At 33.8% G+C, this 16,801-nt stretch overlaps 1 protein-coding gene across 2 annotated transcripts; it reads right to left on the bottom strand.

Annotated features, from left to right (window-relative positions):
* Positions 1 to 287: 287 nt before the first annotated feature.
* LOC117701328 (eukaryotic translation initiation factor 2 subunit 3, Y-linked) lies at positions 288 to 15,866 on the bottom strand. 2 transcript variants are annotated; one of them, XM_034493104.2, is made up of 12 exons: positions 15,760 to 15,866; positions 15,116 to 15,179; positions 14,491 to 14,618; positions 14,279 to 14,400; positions 12,967 to 13,061; positions 12,283 to 12,441; positions 11,020 to 11,154; positions 10,805 to 10,899; positions 9,981 to 10,125; positions 7,154 to 7,323; positions 5,383 to 5,555; positions 288 to 668 (listed from the first exon to the last, which is right to left on the bottom strand). In XM_034493104.2, exons 1-12 carry the CDS (start codon positions 15,826 to 15,828, stop codon positions 605 to 607), a joined length of 1,419 nt encoding a protein of 472 aa, XP_034348995.1. In that variant the 5' UTR covers positions 15,829 to 15,866; the 3' UTR covers positions 288 to 604. The 2 variants fall into 2 exon arrangements, with proteins under 2 accessions (XP_034348995.1, XP_076562332.1); XM_076706217.1 differs by lacking the exon at positions 15,116 to 15,179 and having other exon boundaries at positions 15,760 to 15,843.
* Between the last annotated feature and the right edge of the window lie 935 nt (positions 15,867 to 16,801).

The raw sequence follows: 16,801 nt of genomic DNA, 5'->3' as shown, positions 1-16,801 counted from the left end.
TATCTGTCATCTTACTCGTATTTTATGTTGATATAAATATTAAAACAAGAACTGAAAGGATTTCTGAACTTATTTAAGTATTTTATGTAATAGCACATTCAAGAATTGTTAGTTTTTAGGAGTAACTACTGAGACAAAATACAGAACTGGCTTGAGCTTCCTAGGAACAGAGGAGGAAAAATTATAAAGACATTTTCCATGTAAATAAGCTCTCATGCTCAAAAAAACAATTTTTGAACCAATTAATTTTGTGTTAAGTTTAAAGCACTTTAAAATATGAGGCAAAATTGAATCCAGCCTTCAAGTTTTTATTAGAGTAACAATTCTTCAAGCATAAGAAAAACTTTCTTTACTGTAAGTTCAATGGTACACAGCAACAGTTGTTAACTATCAAGCTACAATGATAATACTATTTGTTGAACTGTATCAAGAAGTTTGTCATCTTTTTTACAAACATCAATTTTTTTCTACTGAAATGACAGGTTTTACTAATATAATAAGCTGTGTAATTCATTTCCTACTTTAGATTTCCTACTTTTTAGATTTGAAAATATCTCTAAGATTGTTATGAAAGAAATTCCTGGTTTCATCCAAATGAATCATTTCATTCATCATCTATTGCTGGCTTGATAGTCACTCCTCTTCTTATCTGGCCCCAACCAATTAAACTGCAAAATTAAAATAGAAAAAATCATGTATTTAAATCCATCTCATCAGCATAATCACTTTACAAAAGCTTTACTTTACCTACTTATAAGTTCAAGCATGCTCTCATAATACACTTCTCTATAAAGAAATGACTCACTTCCTTTCATTCCTATAGCCTTACAGAGTTCCAGTCAACATGAACAATTTACTTACTTTTATTTATGTGTATGAGTGTATCTATCTCTGGCTACCAGGTTTGGGCAGTGCCTGTGGAGGCCACAAGAAGGTACCAGACACCCAGAAGCTAATTACACTTATCAGTCACTCTAAGCAAAGTTCTGGATATGGAACTTAGGTCTTCTAAAGCAGCCATTGTTTGTAATCACAGAGCCAACTCTCCAACTATCTCCCCGCCCTGCTTCTTTAAGTGAAAGACAAAGTATATTGTTGAGTAATAGTCATATAGCCCTTGGTTCAACTCTTCAGCAACAAAGGAAAAAACAAAAAGAAAAAAGCAATACAGTTCTAGAACTCAGATGTAAATATTCTTCCAGAGTAATATGCTTTCCTATCCAAAACAGTTTGTACGGGTGATCTATGTTCTCTGAGAAGCATGCTAATGAATGAAAACAGAGACCCTTTATGTAGTCCTGTCTGTCTTGGAACTTAGACGTCCTCCTGCCACTGCCTCCTCAGTGCTGGGACTAAAGAAATCCAGTAGACTCTTTTAGTTCAGTAGACTAGAAAAATATATAAAATAAAACTATGATTTTTTCCTGAAAGTAAGTGCTTTACAACAGACACATAATAATGGTTTTAAATAAGTAAAATTTCATTACTCCCCCTCCAGAAAACTGGCTTTTCTTTTGTTCTCAACTCCCTCTCTCCTTCCTTTCTTCCTGCACGTGTTTTTTAATGCTGATCATCAAACCCATGGAAAAGGTTTTAACACGTCACAAAATCACTGCTTTGTTTTTTAAAGTTTGTTTTTTTTAATGCTCGGCTTCTCACTTAGCCAAAAGTTAAGTAGTTTTCAAGTCTGCAATTGAAAGATTATTAAAGTAGAAAATCAACAATATGAAAGCTTCAGGAGGAATTTGTTGCCCTCTATAAATACTAACCAAATACCTAAAAGCATACTGACTAAATTAGTTTAGTAGAAAACAAGGGGCTATAAAGATCCTTGACAACCAAGGCAAATGCTCAGCTAAAAATTTAAATTAAATAAATAAATTTTAAAACACTATTCTAGAAATTACAGGAAATGTTCTTACTTTTTTTAAGTGAACCCCATCCCTAGATGTAGAGCTGTGTAGTGAATGTCAACCAAATTCCAAGTTTTGAATGATAATGATGAAACTTATTTTTAAAGTTTTGACTTAAAACTTAACCAAAGGACTAATTTCTATCTTGCATGACCTAGAAGTTGTGTCAGAAGCTATGGGATTAAAAACATAATAATAAAATAAAATTTAAAAAATATAAAGAAAAAGCAGGAGATTCTGTATCTGGCTCTGAGGCATTGATTACATGTTTTGCCTAGGTTCAAAAAGAAAGTAAGGCTCCTGGAAAATTAAAAATATTTTAAAAAGCTAAGTAGAGAAGACTATATCTACAGACATTATTCTTTATTCCTGTTTGAAGCCATTCTATAAACCAGAAGGAAGTAGGGTAAAATAATTAAAGTAAGTGCTGAAAGAAAATCAAAATCCTAGCAAACTGAATTCAGTATCTGATAAAACGATCTTTCAAAAATGAAAATTTAGGGGTAGAAAGAAGGTACAACAACTAAGAGTATTGTATTCTCTTGTAGAGGGCCAGGGTTCTAATTCTTGCACTTGCATAAGCACAACATTTTGTAACTCTAGCCCTAGGGGATCTAATTCTCCTGAAGGCACTGTATACAATATAATGCACCTTTGTACACCAGACAAAACACCTATACACAACATGAACAAAAATTATTCATACATGTAAAATATAAAAAGAGCGACTTAAAAGTTTCCCAATCAATGAAAGCAATAGTAGTGTATCGTAACTGGACCTGCTTAACTAAAAATACTAAAAAGAGGGAATTGGGCATCTCTCAGTGATTATTTCTTGCGGTGGATCTGGATTTGGTTCCCAAGATTACCATCTATAACTTTGGTTCTAGAAAATCAGATTCTATCTTCTGCCCTTTGCTCATGCATGTCGTGCAAAGCCATACAGGCAAACCACTCACACACATAGAATAAGCATTATTAAAGCCAGCACTCCAACAGTAATAGCCAAAAAATTGGTTAGACATTCACAGGCCAATTAATGTGAAAGTAAACAACACAACTGCAAAATGAGAGAAACTCTGACTAAACAACGTGGAAGAATATGTCAATTTTCAAAAGAATTCTAACAAAAGGAGGAGGGGGGATAAGATAGGGGTTCTCTAGGGAGGGGAAATGGGGTAAGGGGATGGCATCTGAAATGTAAATAAATATCCTATAAAAACTAAGAAAACAAAAACAAACAAAAAAGCCTAAAAAAAAATTGTGACAAAGCCACACCCTCAACTCCTAAAAAGTTTTCATATTAAAATAGGTTTTGCGATTTTAAGATGTTTTATACAAAACATGTAATTACATGTCTGTAAAATAAACACAGAAATATAAGTAAATCACAACTATCTACAAGAAAGCTAAAAACTCTGGTAACAAAAACCTGATGACTCAAATTCCATCCCTAAAATCCATGATAGGGATGAGCACAAACTCCACAGGGTTGTCCACTAAACTAATAATACATTTTTTAAAAATTTAAAATAAAGCACCCCCCAAAGAAATCCTAAAAGAAAACTTGTACACATACAGAACATAAACAACACCATAGCAATGTTAACACCAGTATTTTTTATTTGTTTTTAACTTTTCTCTTTCCTAAGAGACTCAAATTTAGATCTAGAAATGCACAGATGAAGTAAGTAAATGATGGAAAAATACATGTCCTGTAAATGCACCTAAGAGACATGAGTAGCTGTATTTTCATATTGAAGTTATCAAGAAACTATTATAATAAATGTGTTGTGTAATAATTCAACAAGGAAAGACAACTACAAACATGATATAGATCAATATTGCAACTCTTAAAATTCAGGAATACACACATACATTAATTGTATGTATGTATGTATGTATGTATGTATGTATGTATGTATGTAACTTAAAATTGTAAAACTGGTAAGGTAACGGTTATAGAAGGAAAAGTCCTTAAGCAAGCAAGAAACAAAGGACAATGAAGCACATGCAATATAATGCAAATGTTATGACTTACTGGGAAAGGGGAACTAGCCAACAGGAGTGCTTTAGGGGAAAGCAATGGGCAATGAGAACAAAATGAGTATTTTGGTGTGTAGATGATAGTTATCTTCAGCAATTTGGTTAAGATTGTTTGCTTTTTTAAGAGAACTTTCAGTAAAGCTAGGGAGACGGCTCAGCAGTTAAAGGCCACTACTATCAAACCTGACTTGAGTTTGACATCCCAGTAACCAGTTAGTGAAACGTTATCCTCTTGCTTTTCATAGGGATGTTCTCCTTCCTCCACACATACATTAAGTATTAAAAACAAACAAAAACCCACTAAAGTAAAAATGGGAGACTAAAATACAAAAGATATCTGAGAAGAAAAAATAATCCACAATATATAAGTCAGAAAAGTTCAATTAGAAGTCTCAATTTCTTTTTAACATTGGCTAATTTTGTTTGTTTGGAATGCAAGGTCTATATACACATTAAATATACGCACATAAAAACTACTATTCTTATGCTAACCTAAATAATTGAAAGTTTGATTGATCTGAACTTGAGTGTTATGCTTTTGTTATTAGACCTCTGAGAATTAGCTCTGGAAGCTAATACTTCATCTAGCTCATAACTGTTCACAAATTACATAGGGTCTGAACAGTTTAAATTATTTCTGTGGAATCAGACTACTAGAACCTACTAAATATTTTTATGCCATTATGCCCTTAAGGAAAATGTGTAACCCTTTTCAGGATTTTCACCTATTTTTGGTTAGTGATATATAATTGGTAACTTATTTTTAAAGGTAGACTAAATTTTGAAAGAATTGCAAATAGTTTTGCAAGAGAAACAGACTAACAATCACAGTTTTATGAATACAGGGCCATAAATGAAAGCAGTCCATGTTCACTGATAAGTGGAAAAGAACTCATTAGTTATATATTCAATAGTGATTCTGATACATACTATAAATAGATAAATCTCAAGAACCCTACACCAAGAAAAATATTTAAAAAAAAAATTATATAACTTGTAAAAGCCAATTAGGATACTCAAACTAACACACAACAAAGACAGAACTAAAAATGTAACATTCAGTTACGTTTGATAACTAATATTTGTTTTTGAGGCTTTATAAAGAATGATTAGTGAGAGTAACAGTAAATAACGTGATTGGATTTATAACCAATAAACTATCTGAAAATTAAAGCTATGAAACTTAATGATGTTAAAGCTATGTGTGATAGTGCAGGAGGCTGAAGAGGATCACAAATTCTAGACCAGATTACAAAATTAGTGAACATCTATGTCAAAATAAAAAGTAAGAAGATGGCTACAGATGTTGCTGAGTAGTACAATACTTAAGAGGTTTGATTAAGATCAAAACCTACTGAGTCACACACGAAAACATATACGCTGTTTTTTCTTGATTGAACAGTAACAAAACCGAAGAACTTACCGCCAGTGTTTCTCAACTCGTCGGCTAAGAGCAATTTTTTCTCCTACTTCTGTGCATACAGGATTGGTGAGAACAATTTTACCCAAATCTGCCTTGACTGCACTAACTCTGCCTCCTGTAGACAACGACCCTATGTTCACCATGAGTACTTCATTCTTGGATAGCTTTTGAACCTAGAAAAATTATTTTAAAAATAAAAATTAACTTTAAAAAGCTTCCCAAAATAAACTAGAAATTTACTAGACATTAGCAGAAAGACAATTTATTGACAAGAGCTGTATGATGAAAAGAACTAAATTCTGAAAAATTTCATTACCATAAGATTTGATTTTAAGTTGTACACTATCAAAGGTCTATATAATATTCCATGACTATATGAAAGATCCATCTCAGCTTGGTACCCTAGATTATAATTTAATCTGAAACACTGACAGAAAAAAAAAACTGACAGTATTTGAAGGCCAATCTACACTACAGTATGGCTGGTACAGACCCTAACTTTATATCTAAGATGCAAATTTAGTCTACCACTAAAAATAAGATACCAATTATAGCACTAACCAAAAAATAAGTGAAAATCCTGAAAAGGGCTACACATTTTCCTTGAAGGGCATAATGGCATAAAAATACTAAGTAGATTCTAGTAGTCTGATTCCACAGAAATAATTTAAACTGTTCAGACCCTATGTAATTTGTGAACAATTATGAGCTAGATGAAGTATTAGCTGCCAGAGCTAATTCTCAGAAGTCTGTTGACAAAAGCATAACACTCAAGTTCAGAACAACATTTTTATACTCTTTATTTCATAAAATGTCATATGAGGGTATGATAATATGAGGGTAAATGATATGCCTAGCTCTGAATTCAATCCTTGGCAACAACATCAACAAAGTGGCACAGTACAAGTTGGTTCTCTATTTCCTCCCGTGTCCTAGGATTGAACTCAGGAAACTCAGGTTATTACAGTTAGCAGCAATAGCCTTTATCCACTCAGCCATTTTGCTAGCCCTACTGCAGTTTTCTCTAAACAAAGCAAAGGACTAGCTTAATTGTCACACCAATAAATTTTTGGTAATTATCATTCCTAACTACAAAATTGCAAGTTTTTAATTCTTCTACAAAGTATCTCTCTGTACTTGTCAGAAAGATATTGGTAAGTTTTTTAATCTCTGTCAAGTAAATCTCTGGATAAGTAATATGCATAATACTTTTCTATCATTTTGTTTTTTAAAAAGTGTATTGTATGTTATGAATTCATTTATGTTCAATTCACGGGGGTGGAAGAGCACAGGATGATTAATTACAATCAGATGTCTTCTTTGCTTGGCCTTTACATGGGTGCTAAGGATCTAAAGTCTAGTTCCTAATGTTGTATGAGAAGTACTTTTATGTTCTAGGACACCACCTCAGAACCCCTTCTGTTTTTTGTAATTTAGGACTAATGAGGTGTTTCAATGGGTAAGAGTACTTTGCTGTGGCACTTTAATTTTTAGAACCTACCTAAACAGTACTGATCTACAAAGTTGATCAATGGCCTCCATAAATCTGCCATGGCCAATATATATAACATACATGTACACAATAATAAAAGTTTTAAAAATTTAAAACTTAAAAAGTAATGTAAAAGTTATTTTTCTATTGTTATGGGTGATTACCTTACAGAAAGTTCAATTTATTTACTTTTTTTATAATTCCATTTTAAGTAAAAGAGACTGAACAGTACACAAACTATTTCAGAGCTTTGAAACAGTTACTATAAAATGAACTTACCTTTGCTGCTTTTTTATCTCCTTCTGTACGTACACCTAGGAGCCGTCTCAGTAGGAAGTAGGAAATTTCTAATTCTGTGAATATCTCAGGTAATGCTCCAACAGCACCAAGGACTTGCCCAACCATTCTATCTGCTCTGCATAATGTTGGGTCAATTTTTGTCCCAACTCCTAATAAAATGTAGATGTACACAGCTTTATATTTTATTTGTTTAAAACTCATGAAAAACTAAAGCATTAAATCTATACAGAGTAGCATAAATCATACATAGTAGTCGATACATTTTTGTTTGCCACTTTTACCTAAATAAAACTAAATACATATCTCCAAAGATCTCAAAGCTTATTTGTTTGGTACCCCCTTGTAGATTTCAAACTCACTTCCTACCAGTGAATACACAGCTATCACATGGTGATGACCTGTACTTTCTCATCCTTTCCCAAGATCCTTCTGATCTTTGAGTCCCTCTAGTTCTGTCACTATACACCTCAGCACAACCACTCCCATCAGCTCATCTCCTTTTCTCTGGGATTCAACGCAGTCTCCAGCCCAGATTCCTACCAGAGACTCCATAGCCACAACATATGGGCAGACAGGATAACTACACTCTCTTACCCTTCCCACTATACTCAGTTGCCAATGTCATATACAACCTCCAGGCCCTGTCTAAATCCCATACTCTGTGAATTTCATCTATCATGATCTACTTGCATCTTCTTCCAATGTTTACAACCCAAGCTGCTCTTTTTTTTTTTTTTTTTTTTTTTTTTTTTACTGGATGCAATCAGCAGAGGTTTATTAGGGAAGAGAGCTGGCAGCCAATGGTCAAACTGCTCACCCATGCAGGAGTAAAGTTTGACAAAAAGGCCAGCAAGCTGAGGGGCTTTTTTATAGCACGGGATGGGTAAAGGGAGGAATTTTTGTGCGGTTACACATGATTGGTTGCATTTTTGCACGGTTACATATGGATTGGTTCCAAGCTGCTCTTCTTATAGTTCCAATCTGACCAATCTCCACTTTACTATTTCCACTCCCCTAGGATTGGTCCCATCCTACACTCTGTATAACAGCCTACTAGCCTGATGAGTCTTTCCTGACTCTAGGAAAACTTCATTCTCTTTGGCCAATACACACACACACAGACAGACACACACACACACACACACACACACACACACACACACACACACACACATCCTTGAGGTCTAGCCCTGATAATACAAACAAAAATCAAAGATAAAAGTAGAGAATCTAGACAAAATAAGCAAAGAATATGGTAAGAAAAAAATAAAAACAAGAACATGTAGGAAATGTAGGACACTGCAAAAACAAAACAAAACTTTGAAATTAAAGAATAGATGGAAAATAAAAAATCCAGGTCAGCAGCATAAACCATATCTTCAAGGAGATCATAAATAAAAATTTCCCCAAACCCTGTAAAGCCACATTAATACAAATATAAGTAACACACATGAAACACTAAATAGATAAGACTTGAAAGACAACTCTCTGGCAAACCACAGTTAAAACACTAAAAATATATACAAAGAAAGTGTATTGATGCCTGTAAGAGAAAACAATTAAAATGATATTAAAGGAAAACCTATCAGAATATCAGTTGATTTCTCAAAGGAAACTTTGAAAGCCCGGAGCAATTCATTCCAAGTCTTAAAAGACTACGACAGGCACCTAAAGTAATATATCCAGCAAAACTAGCTGAAGGGAAAAAAAACTTTCCACAATACACAAAGATTTAAAAAACTTTTATCCAACACATCAACCCTAAACAGAACATGAAAAGCAATAGTTAGGACTAAAGTAGAGTAAATATAGAAAAGACAATGTAGAAGAAACACAAATGAAGCTATAATAAATTGAAACATAAACAAAACCAAAAAAAAAATTGCGACCTACACATTCTTTTCAATAACAATTGTAACACTGCAAACCAACAGACATAAGCTAAACAGGTTAAAACATAAAACAAAGGTAAAGCACCTTTCTATTACCTATTAAAAAATGTTTTTTAATTGACTATAAAGAAAGGTACCACCTTTATAAAGAAAGGGAAAAAAATAATTATTCAAAGCACTCTTTTGGCCTCTGAAGGTATCAAGCAGACATGTGATACATATAATACATGCAAAAAATTATTCATACCTATCAATACATTTTTAAAAACATCCTTATGAAACCCTGACTATATGTAAGGCAATTCAAAAAATTCAAAGTATAGCAATACATTTTAATTACTAAGCCATTATATTTGTTATTGCTGAAAAATTGTACCATGTGGGCAGAAGAGATGCTGTGCAAACCTGAGAATGCCAGAACACATGTCATGCTGAGGACAGTAGTTCACATCTGTCATTACAGTACTCCTATTTCAAGATGAAAGTCAGAGATAAAATCCCCAGAAACTTGTGGGCCAATTGGCCTGGTGTACAGAAAAGTAACTAGATTTCTTGTCTCAAACAAGATAAAAGTTAAAGACTAAGACTATCTTCTGATTTCTTTTAAATATACATGCCACAGCACTTTCGTTCATATCACAAACATACATTATATACACATGCATACCAGATTAGAAAAGTCAACCCATACATAAGATGAATGTCTTCTGCTTTATGAATATACTCATATTTGTACATCATATATATTATAAAACCAAAAACTTAACCAACTATTTACCTGTCACACTTTTTCATACTGAATAAGATTATCTAATTATATAGACAAATAGCCTTTTGAATACATTCCCACACTCCATCAAAAGTAATCAGAAGGCCAAGGAAAATATATTTGTCAATGAGAGTAAAATTCTTACCAATAAGACCACCTGGAGCAGCATACTGAAGATCATTGTGTTCTGCAAAAAGTGATACAATCTTGGAAAAGATTGGCTTACACATAAGCTTCCCTGCACTGTCTTTAGAAACAATGCCAGGTCTCACTTCTATCTCTTGGCCCACCTAAAACAAAGAAACAAATGTCAGAGATCAGCAATGGCCTTTTAATGTAAAATGTACCAAAAGGAAGATTACTAAACTATTATCTATTCCATTTGCAAGAATAATTTTGTACATTCTAAAAACAGTAAAATAAAATGAACATAAACAAATTTTTAAAATGACAACTCAATTTACACAATTGCCTATAACAAACCTATCAAAATATAGACTGCAACATTCAAAAGATAATACATGAGATCAGATAGATGGCTTAGTGGTTAAAAGTCCACTGCTTGCCTGGTGGTGGCATTGGTGGCACAAGCCTTTAATCCCAACACTTGAGAGGCAGAGGCAGGTAGGTTTCTGTGGGTTCTAGGACAGCCAGGGCTACACAGAAACCCTGCCTTTTAAAAAAAAGTTTGTACTGCTATTGCAGAGGACCAGAATTTGGCTCCCACAATTTTCACAGCAGTTCCTAATAGACTAACTCAAGTTCCAGAGGGATCCAACCTCTTGGGCACCAGGTACACATAAGATATACATATATACATACAAACATTCATAAATACAAAATATCTTTTAAAAAGCCTTAAAAATAAAACCACATGATACAGGAAAGTTGTCTTTAAAAAAAACTATACATTTTAACTTACTTTATGGGACATGGGAGTTACAATAAAATGTTTAGAATACAATTTACCTTTAATACGCCTTTTAAAATACTACCACCAGCTACACCTCCTTTAAGGTCATCAACTTCACAGCCAGGTTTGTTAACATCAAAAGATCTGATAACTGGCCAAGAGAGAGGAGAATTAGTCCTCGAACAAACAACAAATACTACTGAAGAGAAATCAATGTATTAAGAAAAACAGAACAAAAAACACAATCAAGGCCAAAAGGTGAAGTCCTTACCAATAAGACGGGGTTCTGAAGTAAAGTCTCTTACAGGTATTGGAATTTTCTTTACTATATACTCACATACAACTTCAATATTGTATTTTAACTGAGCAGAAATTGGAATAATAGGAGCTCCTTCAGCTACTGTACCTACAAGGCAAAATTCAGACATATTTATGTGTTTCATAAAACAATAGGGCAGAAGAAATGGCTAGGCAGGAGATGGCTCAGGGATTAAGCACACTGATTGCACATTAAGAGAACCCAGGTTCACTTGCCAGCATCCACATAGTGGCTCACAGCTATCTGTAACTCCAAGATCTGACATCTCACACAGACATGGATGCAGGCAAAACACCAATGCACATAAAATAAAAATAAATGTAAAAAACTACTAAATATACTAAAAATATATTTTATATACTCCCACATATCTTAGCCAACAAATAGAAATGATTAGTCTTTATGATATTTTCATCTTTAATTAAGTCCTTTTAGGAGAAAATGTTATTAAGATATGTTAGTACATACTACTAATAAAAGTGCTAAAATATACCTGCTGCAAGCAAAGAAACATTGCTAGTTGTAAAAGTTTTAAAAAATCACAATTTATCTATTTAATAAATGTCAAGATAAAAATTACAAGCATTACTTATCAAGGATTATTTGCAGTATTTGCTTCTTATTAATTAAACATTACGTTGACTGATAAATGGCCTGCAGTAAACATAGTGATACTTGAGGACCATGCTATTCTTTTATTTACCAGGTAACAGGGTTTGTAATCAACCTCCTACTAAGTAACAAAAAAAGAAATATTTCATATATAAAAAAAATGTAACATTTTCTCTCTCAAATATAATCTCTCTTATTATACTCTATAAAGAAAGAAAACATCGTCAGGTGCTACTTTGGTAAGTATTTAAGGAATAAAAAAGAAAGAAAACTTGATAAATATTCAATCCTTGGGAAAGAGAATCAGCTTGCTTCACATGCACAATGTGGTATATAACATTCCTTCTCACATTTACAATCAAACTAAAAAATCTTTTAAAACTGATTCTAGAATATAATGTTTTGACTAAATGTATGTACAGTACGTCAACTTCAGAAATAATTCTTTATATCAAGTTTACAAATAACAACAGTTTTATGAAGTATGCAAACATACTGGACTGACACCATAAATTCAGTGTTTGGATGATCTGGTACATTAAGATACTAGATTAAATATATATCAAAGTGACTCAAACATTCTTAAGTATTATGGGTTCTTACCCTGTACGAATGCAAGTATCTGTTCATACTGTTCCTTGGCCTGACTTTCTTTCACCAAATCAATTTTATTTTGCAGAATCAAAATATGTTTTAGCTTCATAATTTCAATGGCAGCCAGGTGTTCAGAAGTTTGAGGTTGAGGGCAAGACTCATTACCAGCTAAATTGATTTAAAAGAAAAAAATGTTTTAAACAATTGAAACCAAGTATTAGTTTAAAAAAAAAAGACTTTAAATTGTTTTACTTATGACCAATTCTAGGATATAATACCTCAAGACAGAAGTGGTCATTTAAAAAAAAAAAAAAAAACACTTAAGTTATTACAACAGAGGTGAAACTAAGACCCAAAAGGTCTTAAAAACTTACCCTGATGCACATAAATCTTAGGATAACTGTGACTGTTGGTAGCATATAATGTACATTTAATGTCTATCAAATTGATTCAAACATTCTTAGTATTATGGGTTCTTACCCTGCACAAATTTGTCTACTAGTATAACCAAGTTCCATGCTTCTGGAAAAGTCTATGTTTATTCATACTATCAATGTTTTTTGATAGCTGATTAGTATTAGCATTTTTGGTTAAGTCGTTGGAAAATTTCCATTTATATCATCTTATGCTCCTTAATAGCTTTAAAAGTTCTTAGACTTTACATTGACTTAACTAAATCAATTCTGACTTTACCGATCAACAGAAGAGCTGCATCCATCACTGCTGCACCATTCAGCATAGTTGCCATCAAAATATCGTGACCAGGACAATCAACAAAGGAAACATGTCTATTGGAGAAATAATCATTAGTCTTCAAATTGACCAATATATTGATCATATATTCTTTAGATTTTTGACATGCTAGAGAAATGGCTTAGTAAGTAAAGTACTTGTACATACAGGAAGACCTTGGTACTGGCACCCATACAAAGACTTATAATCTGAGTCTATAATTCCAGCACAGAGGTGGCAAGGGGATGATCTCTGAAGCTTGCTGGGCCCATCAGGCTAATATGCTATAAGTTCAGTAATAAACAGTCTCAAATTAAAATGGAGCACAATGAAAGACACACGATAACCATCTGTAACCTCCACATTTTTGTATGTGTCTGTGTGGACCCTCCCCCCACACAATCATGTACACATACTCAGAGATTTAGATCACACTGGGGATAATTCTGCTGCAAAGGAGTTACTAAGAACTTGCATGCTTTCAGAACTTCAAAATGAAAATCTAACATGCCTACAAGATCTTAAACTTGTGGTCCTCCTAATAGCCTCCCCCAAAATGGGAATGATATGCCTGGATACCAGGTCCAGCCAAATTAATTTACTAGTTACAGGTCCATCATTATTCTTTGCAGTATTATATAGCCTTTGGCAGTTTCTGCTTCTTGAAGAATTGATGTATTTATTTTTACTAATTGTACTGTGCTCTTCAGAGGGGTCCTAATTTTCTATTTCTTTCTTTTTGATTAAAGGTTTCACTATGTTGACCAGGCTGGCCTTAAACTCAAAGAGGTCTACCTGCCTCTGTTTCCCAGATACTGGGATTAAAACATTCACCACCACACAATGTCCCCAATTCTCTTTCATCCTGGACTTTGTAATTTGTTTTATTGTTTGCTGTTAAAGCTATCAACTTTGAGGGGAAAAAAATACAAGATACCTGGAAAAAATAAAATTTTATCTAATAACTTCATTCTTATCTGGTAAATCTTAAGATTTGTACAAACCAATTTTAGAGATGTGAATATAAAGTTTTTAAATTATATTTAGAAATGAGTAAATTTTCTTTGAGGTGGTTTGTAGATGCTTGAAGCATGCATCTCCAGCACATCTTCAGCCATTAAAGAAAGCAACTGTCACATCGCCAAGAAAAAAAGATAATATTCAGGTTTTTTTTTTTAATCCACAATGTATTTAAACAGAAATTTGCATCAAGCTTACCTTTCATCATTACTTAATAAATTCTAATTATTTCACTAAGTGTTGAAATAATCACCTTACTAGTCTGAAGTTTCCTTTGGTCCCCGGAATATCTGAAGGGAACTCATCAGGTGTACTACTTCCACAAGATCTGTAACATTCTGGTCGAGGACAACTTGAGTCATCAAGCTTATAAATCTGAAAATTTCAAAAAAAAAAAATACTTAATTTTTCAATTGCCATAATCACTAATTACAATAGTTCCTACCTCGACAGTATGCTACGTACCTTGGCATTAGCATATCCAAGTTTTATGGTAATATTCCTTTCCAGTTCATTTTTGAATCGGACAGTGTGAACACCAGAAATGGCTTTTACAACTGTAGATTTCCCATGAGCAACATGACCAATTGTGCCTACAAAAAACAAAAAATTCTTATGCACATAATTACACCAAATACTTTGAGACTTTATATTATGCTTTATATAAATATAATGCACAATGGTATCAATGTCACCTTTTCACAAATTCTGTTCTAAAATGTAACTGAAAAGAACTTCTTACACTATTGGTTAAAATCAAATGCAAGCATTTAATCCCTGCACTTAGGAGGCACAGGCAGGCAGATCTTTGTGATCCTGAGACACCCACATAATCTACAAAGCAAACCCCAGATCAGTAAGACTACAAAGTGAGATCTTATCGTATCCTCTAAAAACACTCAAGTTTGGAGCATGTCAGTTTCCTGTGGTTTCTGGAATATCTGATGGGAACTCTAAGTTCTTTTACAAGATCTGTATCATTCTAACTGGGGACAACTTGAGTCAGATAACTTCAAAGAAAATGCAGAATTATCTATTGCCATAATCAACAATTAGAACAGAAAAGTTGCTACTACTAAGTTGTTCTTACCTATATTAATTGTGGCTTGTCTGCTGATAATTTCATGTGAAAGTGGAGTCAACTTGGTAACATCCTAAAAGGAAACGTGTTTAAGTTCATTGCCTTTCAAGGCAAACCAACGTTTTCCTAAGACCCATGGGTTTACAATACAAAGCTCTGCATAATCTCCTATTTTAAGAAAAGGGGGTTTCCCTGTCTGTATCTTACTTTTTAAAGTATTTTTAGAATAGTGCGGAGAGAAACAGATGTTCTGAAGGTACATTTTCATAGCAACCTTAAAGGATTTTTGAGGTCGAGAAAAGGAAAAAAAAGTTATTCTCCGTACAAAAGCAATTCCGTTTCCCTACATCAGACCTCCCACACTTACGATACGTTAAAAACTTTTTTTCACATATCTATAAAAAAATTAACTTTTAAACTGTTTATCATATGATCCCTCCCCAACCGTAAGAAGTACAAAAACAAAAACCAAAAAAGCCACATTAATAAAGCCTCGACGCCAGGCTGTAAGCACTAGGATTTGGTCACAGACAGTCTGAATACAGTCTGTATCACCGGTCTCCCTTATCGCTCTCAAAAACTACCAGGACATCCTAATCCCAACGCTTTCCCCACTATGAACTTTCCTTATCAATTCAGGAAGCAAATCTCACCAAAGTAGTAAGATCCTGACGAGAAAGATGCGGCTGCCCGAGAGTCACTCCGACTTCTCCGCCCGCCATCTTGCTCACGAAAGAAGGAACTGGCTGTGACCTCAGCGGGCGCGTCACAGGACGCACAATCCTATGGGCGGGGCTGTAGGCTGGCGGATTGAAGGCTGACTAAAGATCTGGCCTGTAAAAACGTACAGTAAACATCGTTGTAGTCTCACTACGAGGGTATCATTCTGAGTGAATTTATACACTGAGTTTCAGGAAACTTACTAAAAAAATATACAAAGTTTCAACGGCTATTTGCCATAGTCTTTATAACTATTAGTTCAGGCAATGTCAAGGACAGCCCCAGTAAAAGCCCCACCCTATCCCAACCTCCACCCCTAGCCGCACGTCTGGCGCTGGAGTAAAAGTAACCACTTGTGTTAGGTTTCCTTTAGTGTCTCAGGTACTTGAATTTTAACTGATATCAGGGATCAAAAGAAGTTTTGACTTACCGATTTACTTGCTCAACTGATAATTTATTTTAATAAATCTAAATTGGCCAAAGGGTATTTTTGTGGTCTTTCTGGACTTAACACCTGTGGATTTCTGATGAAGAGTTAGGTACCTGCGGAGCAGGAAAACAAAACAAAGCTGGAGAGCTTATAGTTAATATGCAACACTGTAGAAGTTGTTTACACCATTTAAGACAAACAACAATAACAAAAAGAACTAGTAAAAACAAATCCAAAAACCAGCTACCGGTGTCTTGCATCCTTAATTCCAGCAGTACTCAGGAGTAAGAGACAGACTTAGTCAACTGAGCTAGTTCCAGGATGGCCAGGGTTACACAGAGAAAACAAAAAGAGAAGAAAGGAGGGGGGGAGGCAGGAGTCAAGGGGAAAGAAGAGGACAAAAAACAGATGTTAAAAAAAACCCAATTTAATGGAAATATCTATATTTGATATATCTATATTTGATAATTTAATTTTGGTGAAATAATTTAGGAGGCAAATTTTTGTTTAAAAGTAAAGATGGCTTTAATCCTAAAACAGGGTCC

This window comes from Arvicanthis niloticus (genome assembly GCF_011762505.2).
Source record: "Arvicanthis niloticus isolate mArvNil1 chromosome Y unlocalized genomic scaffold, mArvNil1.pat.X SUPER_Y_unloc_4, whole genome shotgun sequence".
In the NCBI taxonomy this organism is placed as follows: Eukaryota; Metazoa; Chordata; class Mammalia; order Rodentia; family Muridae; genus Arvicanthis; species Arvicanthis niloticus.
This window is presented reverse-complemented; position numbering and strand designations above follow the sequence as displayed.

What these genes read in the sequence shown, in the direction of transcription:
- LOC117701328 (XM_034493104.2), bottom strand. Translation starts at nt 15,828, where the DNA reads ATGGCGGGCGGAGAAGTCGGAGTGACTCTCGGGCAGCCGCATCTTTCT. An exon ending in ACAAGCCACAATTAATATAG is followed by an intron (nt 14,619 to 15,115) that starts GTAAGAACAACT and finishes TGTTTTTTGTAG; the next exon opens with GCACAATTGGTCATGTTGCT. An exon ending in TTTTAAAAGGCGTATTAAAG is followed by an intron (nt 10,126 to 10,804) that starts GTAAATTGTATT and finishes TCTTTGTTTTAG; the next exon opens with GTGGGCCAAGAGATAGAAGT.